General features: G+C 40.8%; 1 protein-coding gene across 1 annotated transcript in view; it reads left to right on the top strand.

The window, feature by feature from the left end:
• The window catches only part of itgav (integrin, alpha V), a 140,435-nt gene that overhangs the window by 72,963 nt on the left and 46,714 nt on the right, over positions 1–20,758 (top strand). Inside the window, exons 12-16 of the mRNA XM_078551907.1 lie at positions 775–980; positions 6,890–7,081; positions 10,303–10,348; positions 17,120–17,224; positions 18,647–18,702. Coding sequence (XP_078408033.1) covers positions 775–980; positions 6,890–7,081; positions 10,303–10,348; positions 17,120–17,224; positions 18,647–18,702 — 605 coding nt within the window. The remainder of the gene's footprint in view (positions 1–774; positions 981–6,889; positions 7,082–10,302; positions 10,349–17,119; positions 17,225–18,646; positions 18,703–20,758) is intronic.

Genomic DNA, 20,758 nt, shown 5'->3' with positions numbered 1-20,758 from the left:
CCCACCCAGCGTGACGCACACCTGGAAGTGCTGAGCGCTCCTTGTGCGGGCGGGGGAGTAGGCTGAGTCCGGGCCTGCGCTCTTTCGCGCAGCGCAGAAATCAGAAAGCACAGAGTTGCCTCAGGGAGATCGGTTTGAGTTTCAAAAATTTCAATAAAGAAGAAGAAAATTTAGGACATGTCCCCTCATGCGAAATTGTCACATGAGCTGGGACATGTCTATGAATTTTAATGAAAATCTTTATTTCACTTATAAATCATTCATGAAATCTCATCCCTCCCGTGGATGAGGTTTCGTGAAAAATGCGAAGGTCGTCTGGGCTCTTCGCCTGCCCATCAACCTTTAGGTTGGACGGGCAGCTATGTTAAATGGTTTAATTAGTTTTTAAATGGCCTTAATAGGTCTTTGACAGTTCGGTGGGCTCGCAGCCGACTCCGGTGCGTGCCCACCGAACTGAAAATCAGAATGACGCGCGGTGACGTTGGGGCGCAAGCCCGATGTCACCATGCGTCATTTTACGCATTGGCAAGTGGGCCCCGCCCCTGCTTGCCAAGCCGAAGATTCTGGCCTATAGCTCATTGTTTAGTCTAATGCTAGAAGTAAATTATTTTTCACTGATGTTGAAACACGTTTGTGAGTGCTGTAGACTATATACTGTAAATTACTACTGTTTCTTTTAAGCGCACTGGGGACAAATGCTTATTTGTAGCTACATTGTCATACTTTAAGCAATTAATTCTTCAGTATTTGTAATGCTGATGTTCTGTCTTCTAGACGTGATGACCTTTTGGTTGGAGCACCTCTTTTTATGGTTCGTGGTTCTGATGGAAAGTATAGAGAAGTGGGACAGGTGTATGTTTATCTACAAGATGCTTCATTTAGCTTTACAAGTCCCCTGAAGCTGACTGGCACGGAGACCTATGCCAGGTTTGGGTCATCAATTGCGCCTCTTGGAGACCTTGATCGAGATGGTTATAATGGTGCGTAATTTTTATTTACTTGTTTAACTATAATGTCCTGTGGTCTTGGGGGTGGTGGTGGGGTAGGAATTGTATGAATAGACCATGTCTCATCGACGTGCACCATTTCAGATGTACATATTAAAGAGAATATTGTGTATTGTACAATCCTCTTGGAACAAGCCAATCAAAAAAAAAGTAACATCACAACTTTCCCTCTTTCTGTTTGGAAGAAGAATATATTCTATTGGTTTGCACCTGGCCTGGGACATTGGAAAATCCAAGGCGGAGGCTGTCAACCTATTGCGCAGCAGGATTGTGTTGCCCAGGCTGTGCTTGGTTCACTGTTGCGCATGCTGCTGGCGTGCACTGCCTCCTTTTAAAGGTGTGAAAGTAATGTTCATTGGAAGAAGAGGAGGGGAAGTTTCTAATTTTGCCTCCTGTGTTCTCTGTTCCAGAAATGCAGCATTATTGAAAGTCCATTTAAAATAGATGCACGTGCAAATTCACTCCCTGGCCATTGACTGGCAGTTTCTTATAGCTATGCTCAGCTGAATTAATAGCAAATGTGAAACAGTATATTTTTTGACTTTTGGTTTGCTTTTGTTGCATTTACTTTGGTGTCGGTTTTTTTTTTTGTCATCACTGCTTTTTGTCTAGCAAACATTTATCAGCCTTGGTCTTGAAAGCACCACTTGTCCAAGCATCCTTAGACTATCAGGGGAGAGACTTCCAGATTTCTACAAACTTTTATGTGTAAAGGTGCTTCCTGCTTTCCCTCCTAATAAATGGCATGGTTCTAATTTTAAGATTCTGGCCTCTTGTGCTCAATTGCCTCCACCAGAGGAAATAATTTTCTGTAACTACTCTACCAAATCCCTTTAACAGTGTAAAAACCACTCCTTAATCTCCTATCTCCTATCCTCAAGGCAGTACAAGACAAGGTTGTACACTCTGTCCTCATTGGCCCCGGTTTCCTTCTGTAAGTAAGGGCTCGTCCAAGGTTTGAAGCCAGGCCTTGTGTGTGGTCCCATTACTTTACTTTCTGTTAAAATCCAACCTGCAAACTTTCTTCACAACAAGGATGACTCTCCTGCTGTATTTTTTTCTTCAATTTGGCATATTGAAGTTTGTTATAGAGTTAATTTTCCAGGCAACTTTTCTTGGCGGAAACATTGAACTTTATTTACAAGATAGCAGCAGCAACTACATGTGTGCATCTAACTCTATGACTAAAAAAGAACACTCCCCCAGAGGTTCCCCACGCTGCTAACTCTTGGTTTACACAGATCATGTGATCTTACAACACCGGATTATTCTTAAAGCTACAGTCCTACGTTTGTCAAAACTATAATTACTACAACGTTATTTGCAATTGACTCCTTTTTAAATTACTTTGCATGTCATGCTTGACCAGTCATCTCACAAAGCAGTGCTGCACTATCAATAGAGTCATAGAGGTCTACAGCACAGCAAAAGATCCTTCGGCCCATCAAGTCTGCGCCGGTCAAACAAGTACCTAACTATTCTAATCCCATTTTCCAGCACTAGGCACAACCTTGTACGCCGTGGCATCGTAAGTGCACATCCAAATACTTCTTAAATGTTATGAGGGTATCTGCCTCTCCCACCCTTTCAGGCAGTGAGTTCCAGATTCCCACCACCCTCTGGGTGAAAAAATTCTTCCTCACATCCTCTCTAAACCTCCTGACCCTTACCTCAAATCTATGCCCCCTGGTTATTGATCCCTCCACCAGGGGGCAAAATTCCTTCCTGTCTACCCTATCTATGCCCCTCATAATTTTATACACCTCAATCATGTCCCCCTACAATCTCCTCTGCTCCAGGTTACTGATGCTTTGTTTGCAAGGAATGAAGGATTATATTAGTTTTGTAAAGGAAAACAACCATCAGCAGGAGAGGATCTTGTACATTTCCTGAGTAGTTAAGTTCCTAAGGGTGCATGGCTGGCATCTGTGGAGCACATGGCTATTTGGGCTCTTTTCATGAATGCCATAGTATTGTCAAATAGGAAAAGACGCACATGCTTCATAGCAAAACAAATAGAAGTGGTGTACTGAAGCAAAGATTCTGCTGTTCAGACCGATCTGGTTGTGTCGTAATGTACAGCCTCAAAGATTTCAAAATCATACACTGCAGAGTTATAGTCTTTGAAGAGAGGCAAGTCAGGAAGGCCTTGAAGCGAACACTGATAATGAGCCTTAAGTTACAGATTTGCCAGCTGTAGAAAAGCAGGTAAATGTGGAATCACTTAATGAGATGTTAATTAAAATTTGAAGCACAAGCATTGTTAATTACAAATTACCAATGAACTGGTGGACCATACATATCTTCTCCTTAACCTCTGTCACCAAACATGCATGTACCTGCACCTCATGGTACTGAAATGTTCCTCAGTACAGAAATACTCTCTGTGCGAAGTTAAAATACAAATTAAATTATTTTTCTTACCCTAGCAGTGCTTGTATATTTGTGAGAATTTTTAAAAACTTCTACCCCTGCAGATTTCAATGAAACTTGATATACAGATAGGGTATGGTCCTAAGAAGAATTGATTAGTTTTTGGTGAAGGTATAGATCTGGATCCTGGAATTTTTTTTTTTTTAAAGAGGATCTGTTAACATTGGGAGATAGGGAAAATTTTTTGGAATCTTGAGTTGTTTTATTTAGAATGTTGCTGATTGTTTTAAAATTTTGTCTCAGCTGCTGTGGTGGAATTTGTCACGGCTGTCAAAATGTGAACAGAGTTTTCAGAGCAGGTTGTTGGATTGGGATTGGCCTGAAACTTCCTCAGTGATATGGAAGCTCTTAATAAAAAGATTTATTTTTTCATATTTGTAGTTACAGCACATCATCCAGGCAGGGAAAAGCATCAAAGAAGAGCTGTTTAATTGTAATAACATGAGTTAACACAGCATGGTAGAGGTATGTGCTCCACTGAGTGCCCTCTTCACTTGCTTTCCCTTATTCCTCTCTTCTCCCCCCTCTTGTTTCCTTCTCTTTCTGCTCCTCCTCCTCCCTAATTCCCTTTTGTCCCTTTCTATTCCGATTCTCAGTTTAATTCTGAAACATTCTGACATTCAGAACAGTTTTCTGCATAGAATCAGTTTGCATAGAATCATACAGCACGTAAAGAGCCCAATCGTCCATTGTTTCTGTGTCAGAGCTTTGAAAAGAGCTTCCCTGTAATTTTAACATAAATCATCCTGTAAGGCTGTCCCCAAGTGTGACTGGCTTGTGTCAGAGTCCATGGGCTGCATCTTCCAGTTGGCAAGCGGGGGGCAGGGCCTGTTCGCTGACCTGTAAAATGACACGTGATGACATTGGGCGTGTGTCCCGGCCTCACCCCGCGTCATTTAGATTTTCAGTTCAGCGGGCGTACAGCTGAGTTGATTGTGCACCTGCTGAACTGTCAATGGCCACTTAAGGCCTCTAAAAGACTAATTACGCCAATTAATGGACCTGCCCGTCCAATCTTAAGGTTGATGGGCAGGCGAGGAGCCAGGCAGCCGTTAGAAAAAAACATGAAACCTCATCCACGGGCAGGATGAGGTTTCATGAGGGATTTAAAATGTTTATAAAATGTTGAAATAAAAGAAATTGACATGTCCCAGCTCATGTGACAGTGTCACATGAGGGGACATGTCAGGAATTTTTTACCCACACTTCCAAAAAATTTTAAAGCTTCCAGCGATCTCCCTGAGGCGGCACTTTGCCTCAGGGAGATCTGTGCGCTTTCTCACACGCATACATGGAAGAGCACACACCCGGCTCAGGGAATCCCCGCCTGCACAGGGAGTGCACAGCGCTTCCGAGTGGACGTCATGCTGGGCGGGCCTTAATTGGCCCGCCCATGTAAAATGGCGGCACGCTGCCAATTGGGAACCCGCCCGCTCCCGCACATCTCCTCCCCCCATCTCCCCCCCCCCCCACCCAACCCCACCACCACCAGAAGGGGGGAATATGTTGCCCCGTATATAGTTCTCAGTTGCTGACTGTGCACCCTGTTCTCTTCACTGAATCCAGATACAAACTTTGCAAAGTTTTGGGATTTTACTCTCCTTCTGGTCATTTCTAATTCTGTAATAGACTATTTTGTGGCAGCATGCAACACATTTTTCAGTATTCTATTTATTTTAAAAGCTGGTGGAATGAACCCAGCTTGTATTGCTAGTTAATTGTTATGATGCAATACTATTCATACTTGCCACCCTATAGCAGCTCAAAAATCTGGACTTCAAGAACAGAGTAATGGGCAGCATTGCGGCAGACTATGGGTACAGGGTAATTTGTTTACTTTGTATTGAGGTTTGACAGTGACTGTTAGGGATGTTTTAAAAACAAGGAAAATTCATGAATTGTCCCAAAATGGTGACATTTGGTCAGTGTGGTGGTTAAAACTCACAAAACCCCTGGAACAAACTAACCACTAAAACAAACTCTACTGCCTGGAGGTTATGACTAAGTGACCTGATATCACTATAACACCAATAAAGACTGTGTCTTGAGTCCGCAGTTATTTCTGATTGTGTGGTGAATAATATTAAAATCTACTTTAGCATCAATAGATCAAGAAGGAAACAAAAGCAGCCAGCGCTCTCGATCTTACTGGTTATTGAGAGTTGCTAAGTGTGCATGTGAGGACAGATTGCGGTTGGACCTGATGTCCTGTGCGATTGAATTGTCTTGATTAAATAGCAATTTGAGAGTGATAAGTGGGACCTTCTTAGTATGCCTCAACAAACAGTCAACACTTTGAGAAGAGGAATGAAGTGAAATAAGTCAGCCATGGGTGGGTAGGGCAGAGCCCTGCAGGAATTAAAAAAAAATTTTTGGCCTTTATCCTCTTGGTTCAGAATGACGGCATTAATAAATGTACTATTATCTAGAGTGCCTAATAACAAAGAAGCGCTGTTGCTTTGAAGTTAGTCTTTAACTGTCAAATGTTTTAATTTTTGCTTTTCTATCTAAGTGGGAATTCTGCTGCCATAATAGGAACAATATGAAATGCAGCTGAATTGTTTACTGCTCAGAGCAGTGCATCTGGAGTAATGCTGATGTTTCCACATATCAGTCACCATTTTATTGCCTTGACTGGTTTTGCTTGGTTCCGTTCCAATAAAAGTAGAGATACTTGAGCTGATTAGTATCTTGAAGTATCCCACAACAGATGTTGCTTATGACATTTTTGCCAGTTTGTGGGTGTTCTTTTACAATATATTTAGTTTTACTTTGCGCGTCATTTTTTTTCCATCTTCTAGTGGTTTATGCTATCATACTTTTCAAATTAATTCAAACTGATGTTGTAGACCTATTTCATGACTTAATCTCTTTTTTCAAACTTACATTTTTTTGCCTGCCTGTCTCTCGAGGGCAATAATTAATGCAGGGATGTGATTACACATGAGCCAGCATGCTTTAATACCCCTACCCCACCTCAGTGGGCAGTCAACATGCATGAGATGAGAGTGTGAATTCCAACAGAATATTCAGCTGTTGGGGTCTTCACAGCCTAGGATCTATCTTTAACTGATGTCATGCACAAATACATTCCAGCTGATGTCTTAAGGTAGATATCAGGAATGGGAATCCTGGCTGTAGTCTGTTTATTTTGTCCTGCAACCTGAGACCATTTGTACCATGACAACTGCCATTCTGGCTGAGATCAGCCAGTCATCTTCTGTCTCAAAATTGCAAATGGTCATATAATTAAGATTTTCTTGTCAAATCAAAGTGCCAAAGTCACAACAAGACTGTGCATTAAGCAGAAATGAAGCATCAAGAAGAGAATTTTTTATTGTCTACAAACTGATTTATTTGAAAGTAAATTACACTATACATATCTATTATTGAGAAACAAACTTGTAAATATGGAACTAAAAATTAATTCAACTATGTTTAATTTATAGATATTGCAATAGGAGTTCCTTATGCGGGAGAAGACCATAAAGGTCTTGTTTACATTTATAATGGAAACTTCTCTGGTCTAAATCCACATCCTTCTCAGACTTTGAAAGGACAGTGGGCCTCAGACAAAATGCCTGCAAGTTTTGGTTATGCCATGCAAGGTGGTGTTGATATTGATGCAAATGGATACCCAGGTATGTTTGACAATCTAAAATTATCCTAAATTGTTAACCATTCAAATAGATTTGGATTTTTGTGTGTTGTTTTGTCTGGGTAGTGCATGCTTCAGTGTCATTCTAGAAATCCTTAAATAAAATTTTTCTTTGAAAGCAATCAGCATTTGTTTATTCAGCCTTATCTACCTGAAGTAGGTGTACATCAGTTGTACACGTGAATCTAATGGGATTAGAGAATAACATCATCCTTGGGATTTCAGTAATGTACAATACATCAAATATTTTACAAATAGTTCTTTGGTAGTACAGAACTTGAGAAAAAAGAGACCTTTTTGTTGAAGTTTTTCATCTTGCGCACATCAGGACCATTTTCAAGAAACGCCAATATCAGGGGAAACACATTTGTACCATGAGAGGAGAGGGCTGATTGGTTGGCAAGTGGACTCTGATTGGTAGAGGCTTTGCCATGGAAAATGCACCAGTTAATGGTGACTGACAGTTAACTGCCAAGCATTGTTTGAAATTTAAACCAGGCAATTTGACTCTGGTCAAGACAATGCCCTGGGGAATGAACTACCGAATGGCTGCCCACTTATTTTGTTTAGCTGAAACAGGTGCAATGTGTGTATGTGTTCTTTCTGTCTGCAAAAAACAGGGCCCTGTGCATTAATACCTGTAGCTTCCAGTACACACACATCTGCCATGCTGTGAGCCCAACTGACCACCTTAAATTGGTTGTCAGCATAATTCTTAGCACACTGAGGATTATTCAGCAAATGTTCAATCATGGAATCACATCTGATGTCGCACACTGTTTGAATTTTGCAAGCACGGGATAGTTGGGTATGGTCTGTACCTTGTCCATTGGGAACAGCAGAGGGGACATGGCTTGATACAATCTGCCAGTCTTTGGGACGTAAGGCCTGCATACCTAGCATCACACTGGCACTGAAAGATTGGCCAATAAGATCGGCCTTATCAGCAACCTTGTAAAAAGGGCCCGAGCCATTTGCTCACCATGCAAGTTTGATGTAGAAATAGGCGCATCAAAGTCATCCTGCGGGATAATGGCTACCCTGATCAGATCATTTCACACTGTATATCGTGCAAACTCATGAACGGGCCCAAGGCTATCACTTTCAGCCCTGAAAAGTGCCCAGTCTACCTCAGATTTCCCTGGAAGGGCAAAGTATCGCAAAAATGTAAGCAGCAGATGAAGTTAACTGTTTCACGCTGCTACTATGCAGTAGCAACATTAATGATATTCACCACTAACATGATGCCACTGTCAGGCTGAAGAGATGTTCTGCCTATCACACAAATGAGTAATCTGGTATATGAATTTCGGTGCCAGTGTAATGCTAGGTAAGTAGGCTGAATGTCCCAAAGACTGGTGGACCGTATCAAACAGCATGTCCCTTCCGCTGTTGCAATAGGCAAAGTACAGACTGTATCCAACCAGCCCATGCTTGCAAAACTCGAAACACCGTGTCCAACATTAGATGTGATTCCGCGATTGGACAACATTTGCTAAGTAAACCTCAGTGTGCTAAGAAATACGCTGTCAACTAATTTAAGATGGTCAGTCAGGTTCGCAGTGTGATGCAATTGTGTGTACTGAAAGCTACATATGTTAATGCACAGGGCCCTGTTCTTTGCAGACAAAGGGCATGTACACATATTACTTGTTTCAGCTAAACAAAATAAGTGACAGCTATTTGCTGGTTCATTCATCAGGGCATTGTCTTGCCCAATCAGTCAAACTGCCTGGTTTAAATTTCAAACAATAACTGGCAGTTAATGTAAGGGTATATTGTCCCCTTATATTGGTATTCTTGTGAAGTGTCCTGATGAGTGCAAAACAAAAAGCTTTGACATGTCTCTGTTTTCAGCAATACTCAAGTTCTGCACCACCAAATGACTATTAATAATGTTTTTGTTTGTACTTTACATTGTGCAATCTCCTCCATAAATCAGGCAACCTATCTTCAATCTCATGATACATTCCGAGACTTGTACACTATTACTTCTATTTATTGAACATATGCGTTGGTCTTTCTGAACGTAGATCAGGAACCTATTCTACCAGAATGTTTCCTATATTTTTATTTGTAAGGATAGTGATAAGTACTTCATTGGAATCTGGATTGAATTATGCATATTTGTATGATGTGCTTGGAGTCATGCATGATGCACAGGTAGCATTTTATGCTTAGTCAAGACCCCAGTATGCCTTGTGTCATGGTGTTGTGTTCAGGTCATGGTATCTTTTCTTTCTCTCAAGGAATGCCTTGTAAGTAAAAGCATGCACTTTTAAAGCCAAAATATTTACTCTACAGCAATTATTTTTCCTTGCCAATTTTCCTGCTCCTCTTAAAGACATTGGTAGGATTTTCCAGCTCCACTGTGGCAGGACCCACCACGTGGGTTGTGGCGGCCCAGCCAAAAGTTCATTGACTTTCAGCCTGACTGGACAATCCCAGTGGTGGGTGGGTCTGGAAACATTGGCTTTTTACCAGATATTGATACTTTAAAAAAATGGCTGGTATTTACATGTAAGCCTTGATAGTGAATGTTGGTGATGTTATTTGACCATAGAAAGTGGAAGGGAGAGCTACAAGTGAGCCTGACTCACCATTGTTATACAGATGTTTCAGGAGGGTTAATTTCCCCTTTCCTAATTTTGGGGCCTATGAGGCTAATACCCTACTGATGCTGCTTGTTGAGATTGGTCTAGCCTGTTGATTGAACTGAGAACCTCCTTGAACTGTATGTTCACTGGATAAATTCCCTAAGGCATCAAAAAAGACCCATTCAGCATTTTAATGCAACTCTAGTACACCAAATCTTTGTCTAATTGCCAGAGTTGAAGTATGATACGTGTGGGAGTGAGAACACTGCTATGTCCCTATGTGGGAATGTGAAGGGAATCTTTGCCGCCTCCTATTGTTGGTGATTTCTCAATCTTCCCAACTGATTCAAAGCAAATTTCCCTCCCATGGTGCTCAGATGATGTACAAATGGCCAAAAGGCACATATTGATACACAGGAAATTGTCCCAGCTGTAGTCCAGTCAGCATTTTTGTGGTTGAAAATATGATGAACTAAGACAGCCCAATACATCATTTTAAAAGCTAGCATGGAAACAACAAGAAGGAAAAATAAAAAAAAACACTTTATTGTAAGAAGTTGATCTTTCTTCATGAGCAGCTCATTTTGTAAAACTTTTATTTTTCTAGACTTAATTGTGGGAGCTTTTGGTGTTGACAAAGCAGTTGTTTACAGGTATGTAATATCATTTTCTACTGCAGAATAAGGTTTATTTTGTACATTTCTGAACTAGAAATTAAGTATTTTATTTTAAAGGAAATATTCCTGATTTTAATAGCTTTTTTAGTCAGAGACTTCTCACCCCTCTTTTACATCCTGTATTGAGTTCTCTTGTTTGCCAGAGTACTGTATGTACGCCAACCTGGAAAACTGACTACTTCTAAGTTTTCCTGAATTGCACTGCTGAATTGCAGATGAGCTTCCACTATCTGTGAACTGTCCTTTTCCTCCTTCTCCACCACAACAACTGTTGTCCTGCAGCCGGCATGTGAAAACTGAGTTGTGATGGCTGATGGGCTAGCTTCACAGAGGCAAAACAAGGGAGTTGTGAGTTTGCTTCCTTTTAAGCTCAAATATGGACAAAATGGACAAGACTCCAAATGCTGGTACCAAATGATGTTTTAAAATGCAGACTGGTTAGTTTGGCGTATTTTTTAAATTTTACTTTAGGTTGGACTTATTGTAAAATTTGTTCTTCACCTCTCTTTTGCTGTTAGCTGGGCCACTGGGTGTATAATTTTATGACATGTTTAATAAAAGCTTTTAAATGATTTAAAACTATTGTTATCTTTTTAAAAAATAGTTTAAAGTATGTGATCTGGCTCCGTTTTAGGTTAATAAATGTTTAAAAGGCATCTAACTTTTTATTAGCTTTGGCATTGACACACATGCACGTGCGCACACAAACCATCTACAGTAAGGGGAAGAGGCTTTATCCTGAAACTTTTCTTCATGAGTTGATTACCATAACTGGTGACAAACTTCTGTATCTGCAAATCTCAGTGCAGGGATTTCTGTTTTTGAAGTTCAATTCAGGGCAGTCCCCAGCCAATCCTTAAATGTGACAAATCCATACTTTTTGACTCTGAATTTCTACCTCACCACAATCAAACAAATCCTGTCAGAAAGATGTATTAAGCTTCCCCATAAGCCTAGTGGGCAAAGACAAAGCCTGATGTACCACCAAGTCATGCAGATGGGAAGGTCCCAGGTTCAGATCTCGATTTGTGCTGTTTGCTGCTTTTCAGCAGCAGTGGGGCCAGTTACAATTGGGCTCCGTTTCCCCGGGGCAGCATTTTCCCTGCGTCGGGGGGAATGTGCGGGAACGGGCGGGTTCCCGATTGGCGCCCCCGGTTGGGGGCACGCCACCATTTTGCATGGGCAGGCCAATTAAGGCCCACCCAGCGTGATGTCCGCCCGGAAGCGCATGGAAGAGCGCACAGATCTCCCTGAGGCAAAGTGCTGCCTCAGGGAGATCAGTGTTACTTTTAAAAACCTAATTAAAGATGGAAAAAAATTTAAGGACATGTCCCCTCATGTGAAACTGTCACATTAGTTGGGACATGTCCATTACTTTTATTAAAAAATTTTTATGAAATTTTAAATCTTTCATGAAACCTCATCCCGCCTGTGGATGAGGTTTCATGCGTTATCCGAAGGCCGCCTGGCCTCCTCGCTTGCCCGCCAACCTTAAGGTTGGACGGGCAGGCCCCTTAAGTTCATTAATTAGATTTTTAATGGCCATAATAGGCCGTTGACAGTTCGGCGGCTGCGCAGCCGACTCAGCTGCACGCCCACCGAACTGAAAATCTAAATGATGCGGGGTGACGTCAGGACGCAAGCACGATGTCACCCTGCGTCATTTAACGCGTCGGCGAGCAGGCCCCACCCCCATTCGCCAACCGGAAAATGCTGCCCCTGATTTGGCATTGACAAAATTGGCTACAGGGGGTCTCCATTTCAAATTGTTATTCATTTCCTTCTGTGGGATGAACGCATGAGTCAACAACATGTAGCTTAATTGTGACACCCTTCAAGTTTAATTAGCCTCCTGCTCTTTATTACCGCACAAAAAAAGTGGCCAAATAGAATGATGTTAATACCCATGCAATGTATATCAGCAAGAATCTGTGCCTTTACGTGAAGGGGGAGAAATTGGCAAAAGATGGCTATCTTTTTTATAAAAAAATACACTCTTACATCATTTGCCTAGGAAGCCAGTTTTTGCATCCAAAAGCTGAACAAGCAGTTTTCCTCAGGAAGTGCAACGCCACAAATAGAAACATCGTCCGTGCCTCCCTGCTTAGTACTTAGTGGGTCATGCACTTCTGTGGATTATATAATTTAGTAAATAGAAATTGCAACAGAAAATGTTTCTCAAAACCAAAAAAAATTCTTCAATTCTCAGGAGTGACCATCATTAGGATCCTTAGTCCCTTAGCACTTTTCATGAGGCTGGCAATGTAATAAGGAGCTGGAATGCTCAAAAGTGATAGCAATGATTCTGGAACGAGCCCTATATAGCAGTTTAAAGTTTACGGTTGGATTGCTGTTCCTTAAAGCACTACGTTATTCAGGATTGCCTAGCCCTTCCTTCCCTCCTTGTAATCTTCAGCAAAAAAACAAAGTTATTTTCTGCAGAATCTGACTAAATATAATGTAGAGTTAAATGCACTTAAAGTAATTATAAAAACCAGTGTGCGAAAATGGAAATATTCCCTTGCATTCCCCCTCTGTAAAAGTGGCAATCCTCCACTTCTCTCTCCTCCTCCCCCTGCCACCACTACAGAATTGCACAACATGACTTCTGTGTCATTAAATAAGATTGGGCTGCAGATTGTAGATATAAAATTTTGCAATGGCACATCAGAAATAAAATCTGCTCCATAGTGTTGTGAATGGTTTGTATTGAACCAAAATCGAAAGTCAGGTGCATTCCACACCCCACTGGTACTATTGTTATCTTTGGCAAATGCTATACATGTAAATGAGTAAAATAGGTAACATCTTAATTGACAGTGGTTGCCATTCTATTCACTGATGCCAAACAGTATGTCCTGATTTTCCTCTCTAGGCAGCATGTCAGGCAAAGGGCACCTCGAAGTGTATTCCTTCTAACCTGCACCTGCCTCGATTTCTGGGCTTGTCATTATCCTATATCCAATATTCCCTCGGCTCCAGTCTGCCCTTTGGCAGAGCTTTGCAACTGGAAGGAGGGGAGGAAAGGAAACTCCTGCTGTAGGTCTAAAGCCCACATCAGCATAAATAAATATTGGCTTCAAGGCTCTGTGACTGGTGTCCAAAAATAGCTTCTAAAAGGCCTCCATTCAAAAGAAACCTTTTGCTGCACCTGTAGGGAAGAAAAGCACTTTTGCTTGGCATCCAGGGCCTTTTCAGATATCTGCATTATGTTGGCAAAAGTAATAAATCCCCCTATTCAAGGACATGGTTCCATTTGAGTCACCACTGTGCAGGAATTCAGTAAAATGAGACAGAAGTTATAGTGATATCAGTCCTGCCTCATTACATTGGGATTATTATAATTGTGCACGTGTAGGCACAGTTACTCTGTTTCTCATCTCATTCTCCAGTATCATGGAGCTTTACTTGCTTTTTCCCTTTGCCACCAGGTAATGAGCATTACTCTGACATAAAACAGAGGAAAACTAGCCCCTATAGGTATTCATGAATAGTAGGATGATCTTTAAGAATTTAACAATGTAAGTTTTGAGGATATATTTAAACAATAGCATAAACATTGGAAGTGAGTTAAACAATCTGTTTGTTCATTCAATCTGGTTCAAATGAGATACATTTCTCGGTCAGATAGCAGCAATGATCTATCCATTATGATTTTGGGTTGTTTTAGCCTAGCTCCTGAATGAAAACTCATAATTCTGGACCAATTGTATTAAATTGGCAGGATAGTTGCCTCATGTGGGACATATAAATATCACACTGGTTTGAGGTTGGAATTGAACCATTTTACTGTTATAGAATAGAGAGAGATTTACTCTGCAGTTACTTATTACCAACTTGGGAATGTTTATTAATGACATTGGATACAAATAATTTTGGAAGAAGTCTCCCCATTGCAGACATCACAGACCTTTGCTGCTAAAAATGCACAAAAGCATGGGAAAGAAAGAAACAATGCAAATCATAACCTAAAGTAATTTTTCTGCAAATATTTTCCATAAAAATAAGCTTTCAAGGAACTGTTTCTGTAAAGGAGAGATCTGTGTTTTATATAACACACATTAGTGAAACATTTGAATGCTCTGGGAAATTCTAAAATAAAACATTTACTGGTGATCCCAGAAATCACGAGGTAAAGCAGCTTACATTGCATGATTAAAATGATTTGCTCAGCTCATGAATAACATTACAAAGGTCTAAATGGCACTTTAGGAATGCATTAATTAGATTCAGCTGACATATTCAGTGTTTACCACACGTGGTGTCCTCGTGCCTTGCAGTAATGAATGCAGTACAGTAAGATGAAAACCAGGTTAAAGGCAGCGGGCAGAAATTTATTATCACTAAATAATATGTTGGATCTTGTTTACTTTAATGCAGTTCTGCTCTGATACAGTTCATAACTAGGAACATTGGATGAGCACAGCTAATGGAAATTTAGATTTCTGGCCAGATTCACCGCAGAGTTTTTATGCATAATTGCTTAAAATTAAGTTACATTGATTATGATTTGCTAACTAGATTTGTTTGTAATAAAGTGCGTGTCAGAATTCTTTTGCCAATACTAAGTTAACATTTCTATTAGTGGTGTTACTCCAAATTGCAGATTTCCTGAGGGAGATCAGCATGTGATGTTAGCCAATGCATAATAAGCCTATAGGCAGAATATTAAACTTGTCAGGGGGCCGCGCGCCCGACCCAGCCAAGCGTAAAATGACGTGTCCCGACATCATCATGCAGTCCCGCGATATTTCATTCAGCGGGCACGCACCGGAGTCGGTAGCGTGCCTGCCGGCAATTAAAAGGCCTGTTAAGACCATTAAAGAGGTAATTAAATTCAAATTTACACTGCCCATCCAACCTAATGGTTGGCAGGCAGGCGAAAAAGCCAAGTGACCTTTGCACTTTTTAGAAAAACCTCATCCGCGGGCGGGATGAGGTTTCCCAAAGCAAATAAAAATCAAATAAAAAATTTTAGACTTGAATTACAAACGTGTCCCTGACAATCATATGATGGGACATGTTTTATGACATTTTTTATTTTTTTTTTAAACAGCGCCTCATCTTCCTGAGGCAGCTCTTGTGCCTCAGGGAGATTATGAAGCGCTCACTTGTGCGCATGTGCGAAGTTTGCGCTTGGCCCGCTTGCCCTCCTCCCCAAGCTTGCCCTGAGCGCTGCCGCTCACGTTCCATGCTGGGCGGGCCTTAATTGGCCCACCAGCATGAAATCGCGGTGCGGTGCCGAACGTGGGTGGCGGTCGGCTTCCAGACCGCCCCCATCGAGCCAGAAAGCCAAGGGCAAAATTCTGCCCGATGTAAACTTAGTAAATAGATTCGCTGTTAGTGTGGGGTTAGCAAGTTATTCCACTCTGCAGATTATCCTGATTTTTAAGACATTTAAAGTGGTTGAAAGGCAAGTGCCATTTTGATTGAATAGTGTAACTAACATATATTTAAGCTTTACTGTAAAAGCAAGCTCATTGTGTGTTTTGGTACATTTGAAAGGTTGTATCAGTGAGGTTTTTGCAGTTTTAGAGCAAATGACAAGGCAGCACATTGACATTGATACCTAATTAAAGAATAGTTGATCATATAGTCACATTAAAATAGCCTTTGTGACAATTTTACTGCAAATAAGATATAATTTTTGCAATTGAAAATAATTGTGAAGGCACCAAAAAAGCCTTGATAGCTCCATGAATGTAAACGAGAAGGGGAGCATGTTCCCTCAGCCTTCAAAGTTTTCCATTGTCCTTCACATCCTCAATGTAGTAAACAAAGGGAGGATTTTGTCATCAAGTTGAGTGGAAGCTAGGGAACAGGATTTTTAGTTCAGCGGGCCCGTGACTGGCTGGAGAACGGACCCCCAACTGCCCCCGATTTCATGCTGGCTGGCCAATTAACAGCCAGGCAGCGTGAAAGACACGCTGAATGGCTCAGCGCCACTGGGGCAGGGGCAGGAGAAGGGCGATCGCCAAAGTCAGCGGGGGAGCACTCACGGGAAGCTCCCTGAAGGCCGAGAGCTGCTTCAGGGAGCTGAAGAATTTAAATGCCAAAAACAAAGATTGTAAAAACCGGGAAAAAATGCCCGTGCATCAGAATCAGTCACTAGAACGCATACCAGATGAAAATTCTGTGCAATCATCTTTTTAAATTAATATCGGAAACGTCATCCTGCCCTTGGATGAGGTTTCCTCAAAAAGGCAAAGGCCGCCTGGCTGATTCGCCTGCCTGCCAACCATAACATTGGACAGGCAGTGAAAAATCATGGTTGATTAATACATTAATGGCCTTAATAGGCCCCCTAATTGTCAGCGGGCACGCTGCTGACTCTCGTGCCCGCTGACCGAAATATCACGTGAGTGCGCAATGACGTCAGGACACTCGCTTGACGTTATCACATGCTCGAGCATGTCGGGCGCGTGCCCGCACGCCAAGTGAAAAATTTTGCCCTAGGTTGCCAAATAATCATGGTGCTGAGCAGCACAATGTATCAAGCTGAACAAAACCCTAAAATGGCATGTTGTGATGCGAGTAATAAGTTTGTACATCTGCAGAAAATAAATTTAGTTCAGAACCTCTAAACAGGACACTGTTAACGGAGGAATAAAAACAGAAAATGCTGGAAAAATTCAGCAGGTCTGGCAGCATCTGTGGAGAGAGAAACAGAGTTAACATTTCGAGTCTGTATGACTCTTCTTCAGAGCTGTTAATGGAGGTTTTTTTTTTTATGTTTCAAACTTTCAGAGCCAGACCAGTAATTCATGTCAATGCTTCTTTACGAGTCAACCCATCAATCTTGAATGCAGAGAACAAAAGCTGTACACTAAAAGAAAATGTCATGGTATCCTGGTAAGTTCAGCCCTGTGTAATGGGAGGGCCATTCTGAAGCCCATGTCACTGCTTTCTGTTTCTCATTTTGCTGTTTGCAGTGGCCAGTTTGAATTGTACTTTGTGCTTTGTCGAGCAAGTGGAATCGATGAAATTCAAGATGTTTAGTTTTACCATCTTGTTAGGTATTTTGACCGTGCAATAATTTAAACTGTTTATTGATGATACACCACAATCTTCCAGACACATTTGAAACTTTATTCATACCTGGTTTTCAAGGAAACTAATGTGAATTACATTGTTGAAATTTTATTTAATTGAGAAAAAATTTTCCGTCAACCAAAATCAGATTAACTCATCATTCATTTTACTTGCTGTTTGCGGACTTTACTGAGGACAAACCAGATGTCATGTTAGCTTACATAACCCAACTTACCGTGCTTCAAAAATAATCCATTGTTGTGAAGCACGTTAGGACGTCTTTATCTGTTAAGGTGCCAAATGAATACAGACTTTTTTTCTGTTTTATACTAAAAGTGGCATAAGAAAACACTCAAGTTGTCCCCATTCACAGCTCACCATGCTGATTAACTTTCTCTGATTCCTTAGAAACATTGTCACATTTGTCTTGTTCATTATACACCCCTCCTGATTTTCCTACCATTGACTTCATTGGACAGGAACATCTGGGAGCGTTTAACAGGCAGGTAGTCTGCTAATGCCCATATTGGTCTTCCACTGCTGTATTTTGCCCCAGAGTGTTTTAAATAAAAAGTGTTCTAGTCCTCAGCACTAACACCTTCACTTTGAATGCAAGAATGTTAAAAATTGTTATTGTGTAGAAAAAATGAAAAAAGTTTCACTATCTTTGATAAACAATTTATAGATTGAGGACAATAGTGATACAATAACCTGCCATGTGAATTCTGTTTAAACTGCTAATGAAGAGACAACATAAAAATAACACTTGCATTTCTACGCTTTGTTAATGAAAGCAATTCTGAATTTCAAATGAGTCCTTATGCACGGGCTCCATCTTGAGAAAGTCCCATCAAATGTAATGGAATAAATTCTCAATAGATAAAGAAGTTAAAATTAGTTGTAACCAGAAGATTAATTTCCTGTTTGCAGTTCCCAATGTATTAGTGCGGCTTGCAGATAATTAAAGTCCCTCAGGAGATGAGACTATTTAACAGTAAAGTTGTAAATGTTCCAGTACTCAAAATTGAACAGCTTTGCATCACAATTAGGGAATTATATCCTCAATATTTTTGATGCTAACTTGACCACAGTGCTACAGATCTGTGATGGAATTTCACCTTAAGCATTGCTGCTGCACTTAGTCCATGTTTTTCTTGTATTTGACTTTCATTTTAACTTTTTAAAAATGTCTCAAAATATGGGCTTGTCACAGTTGCTGATAACCTCTTCTTCCTTCATCAGTTTTACAGTTACATATTGCTTAAGTGCATTTGGAATAAAAGTCACAGACTACGTGGGTGAGTTTGATCTTATCAAATATGCACGTTTTGCAGTTTCATGCAATTTAAATAAAACCATAGTTTATCTACATATTCTGGACCACAATACACGTAATGGTTGCACAATCTTTTAGGAGCTAGTGCAATGAGAAGCCAAGCCATGAGATGGCATCGTTCAGAACTGGGTGACCCAGTTATATTCAGGGCTGAGCTAAGCCTACAGCTAATTAGGTGTCCCAGAACACAAGCTGAGCCAAATAAACCTAATCATCCTGATCCAATGAGAATAAGATGGAACTATCAATCAAGCTCTCTCTTTACTCGGTTGGCAAAACAATACTATATGCCAATGGCTGTCTCATAAGACCTGAAGTCCTTTAATGGAGCACATAATGATAGGTAAATTAATGGCCATTTAATTGTTGCCCTATGTTGGTGGAGCATCTCATGTTATTTACAAATTAGAATTTGATTCTGTTTAACCTACACCTTGCTTGTATTGTATCAATGTGGAATGCAAATCTGGCTCAGTGTCACCAAAATAAACTTAATGCTGTCAGTGATCAGGGACTGAGGGGATTACCTACCCTGTAAGGAAAGGAAGAGAAAGAAAGAACTTGCACTTGCGTATCAGGAAATTTGCACAGAACAATTTTATGCCAAAATGCAGCTTTAATGAATCATTTGCACTGCTCCCAAGTTCTTGCCATTGAGTCCTCACTTAGCTCTTGAACATAGCTACACACCTGTTACAAAAGGTGTGTTTCCTATGTTTAGCCAATTTTGAATGGATGTAAAATTATACCCAAAATTTTAGGTGCAAAAGTCACTATTTCTGATCTTTATAGTGATTTTTCTTTTACTGTTTTTCCCTTACTGAGGCCTGCACTGCATTTTCTGTGCCTTTAATTGTACAGCATCAGCATCGGTTACATTGAAAAGAAGAAAGCTTCCACAATTGTATTTCATTGAGCATGCTGTGCTTAATGATTCTATTCCCTTGAGTATATAAGAATAAGGGGAAAACTAATTGAGGTGTTTTAGATAATTGAAGGATTTTGTAGGGTATATAATCTATTTCCTCTGGTGAAGGGGTCCAGAAAAAGAGGGCATAACCTTAAAATTGGAGTGAGGCCATTCAGAGGTGACATCAGGAAGCACTTTGTCACCCAAAGGCTAGGGGAAATCTGTAATTCTCTCCCCCAGAAAGATGCTGAGCCTAGGTCAATTGAAAATTTCTTAATGTCATTAAGAGCTTTTTGTTAGGTAATGGTATTAAGGGATATAGAGTTAAGCTGGATAAATGGAGTTAAGGTACAGATCAACAGTGATCTAATTGAATGGTGGAACAAGCCTAGAGCTGTTACAATGAGGATTCGATGGCTTCAAACATTAGTTTTTGTATCATCAGTAAGTTCAAGTGGAATCTTGATGAAGATGATACATGTTTAGAGCTTTTGTTAGGTCCTGGTTATTTTGTTTGTTTGTTTATGTTGATAACCTGCACGCTTGACACAATTTTCATATACCGGTATACGCTAATGAGTTTCTCAGGAAATTTCGGCATAGGTTGCCAACAGCGAAATCAGTGTGGAAACCAAGATTCATTTAAACATAAGTTGGATCAAGGAAATTCTAATTGATCCTGTTTATCCTGTGCTCAAGCGTTTAATGCTTTTGTGCAAAGTAAATTTTACTTTGAGTGGTTGGAGGAGATATTTTTAACATATCCTGGTACTCCTCTGAAACAATGGCCTGTAACTTCCAAGCTCTGGGGTCACAGGAGGGTATCCCAAAGACCACCCTACCACCCCCCCCCCCACCCCAGAAGTCCCCAGGTAAGGATCGCAAGGCAATTGCCTAGGAAGTTCAAACTTCTGTTGGACAATTGCCCTGCAATGGGAACCATCTGAAAGTATGATATAAATCGCAAACCGCCTGACCGTCCCTGACTGACCAGCCCGCCGTCAACCACCTGACCTCCCGATCAGCCCACTCCCCAGTCCTAACCACTGTCTCCCTGGCTTCTCAAAGTGGCTGGACCTTAAAATAGGTAAGTTTAATGGCCGCTAGT

This window comes from Cetorhinus maximus, chromosome 11, assembly GCF_964194155.1.
Source record: "Cetorhinus maximus chromosome 11, sCetMax3.hap1.1, whole genome shotgun sequence".
Lineage (NCBI taxonomy): Eukaryota > Metazoa > Chordata > Chondrichthyes > Lamniformes > Cetorhinidae > Cetorhinus > Cetorhinus maximus.
Note: the sequence above shows the minus strand (reverse complement) of the source record. Positions and strands in the feature narration are given on the sequence as shown.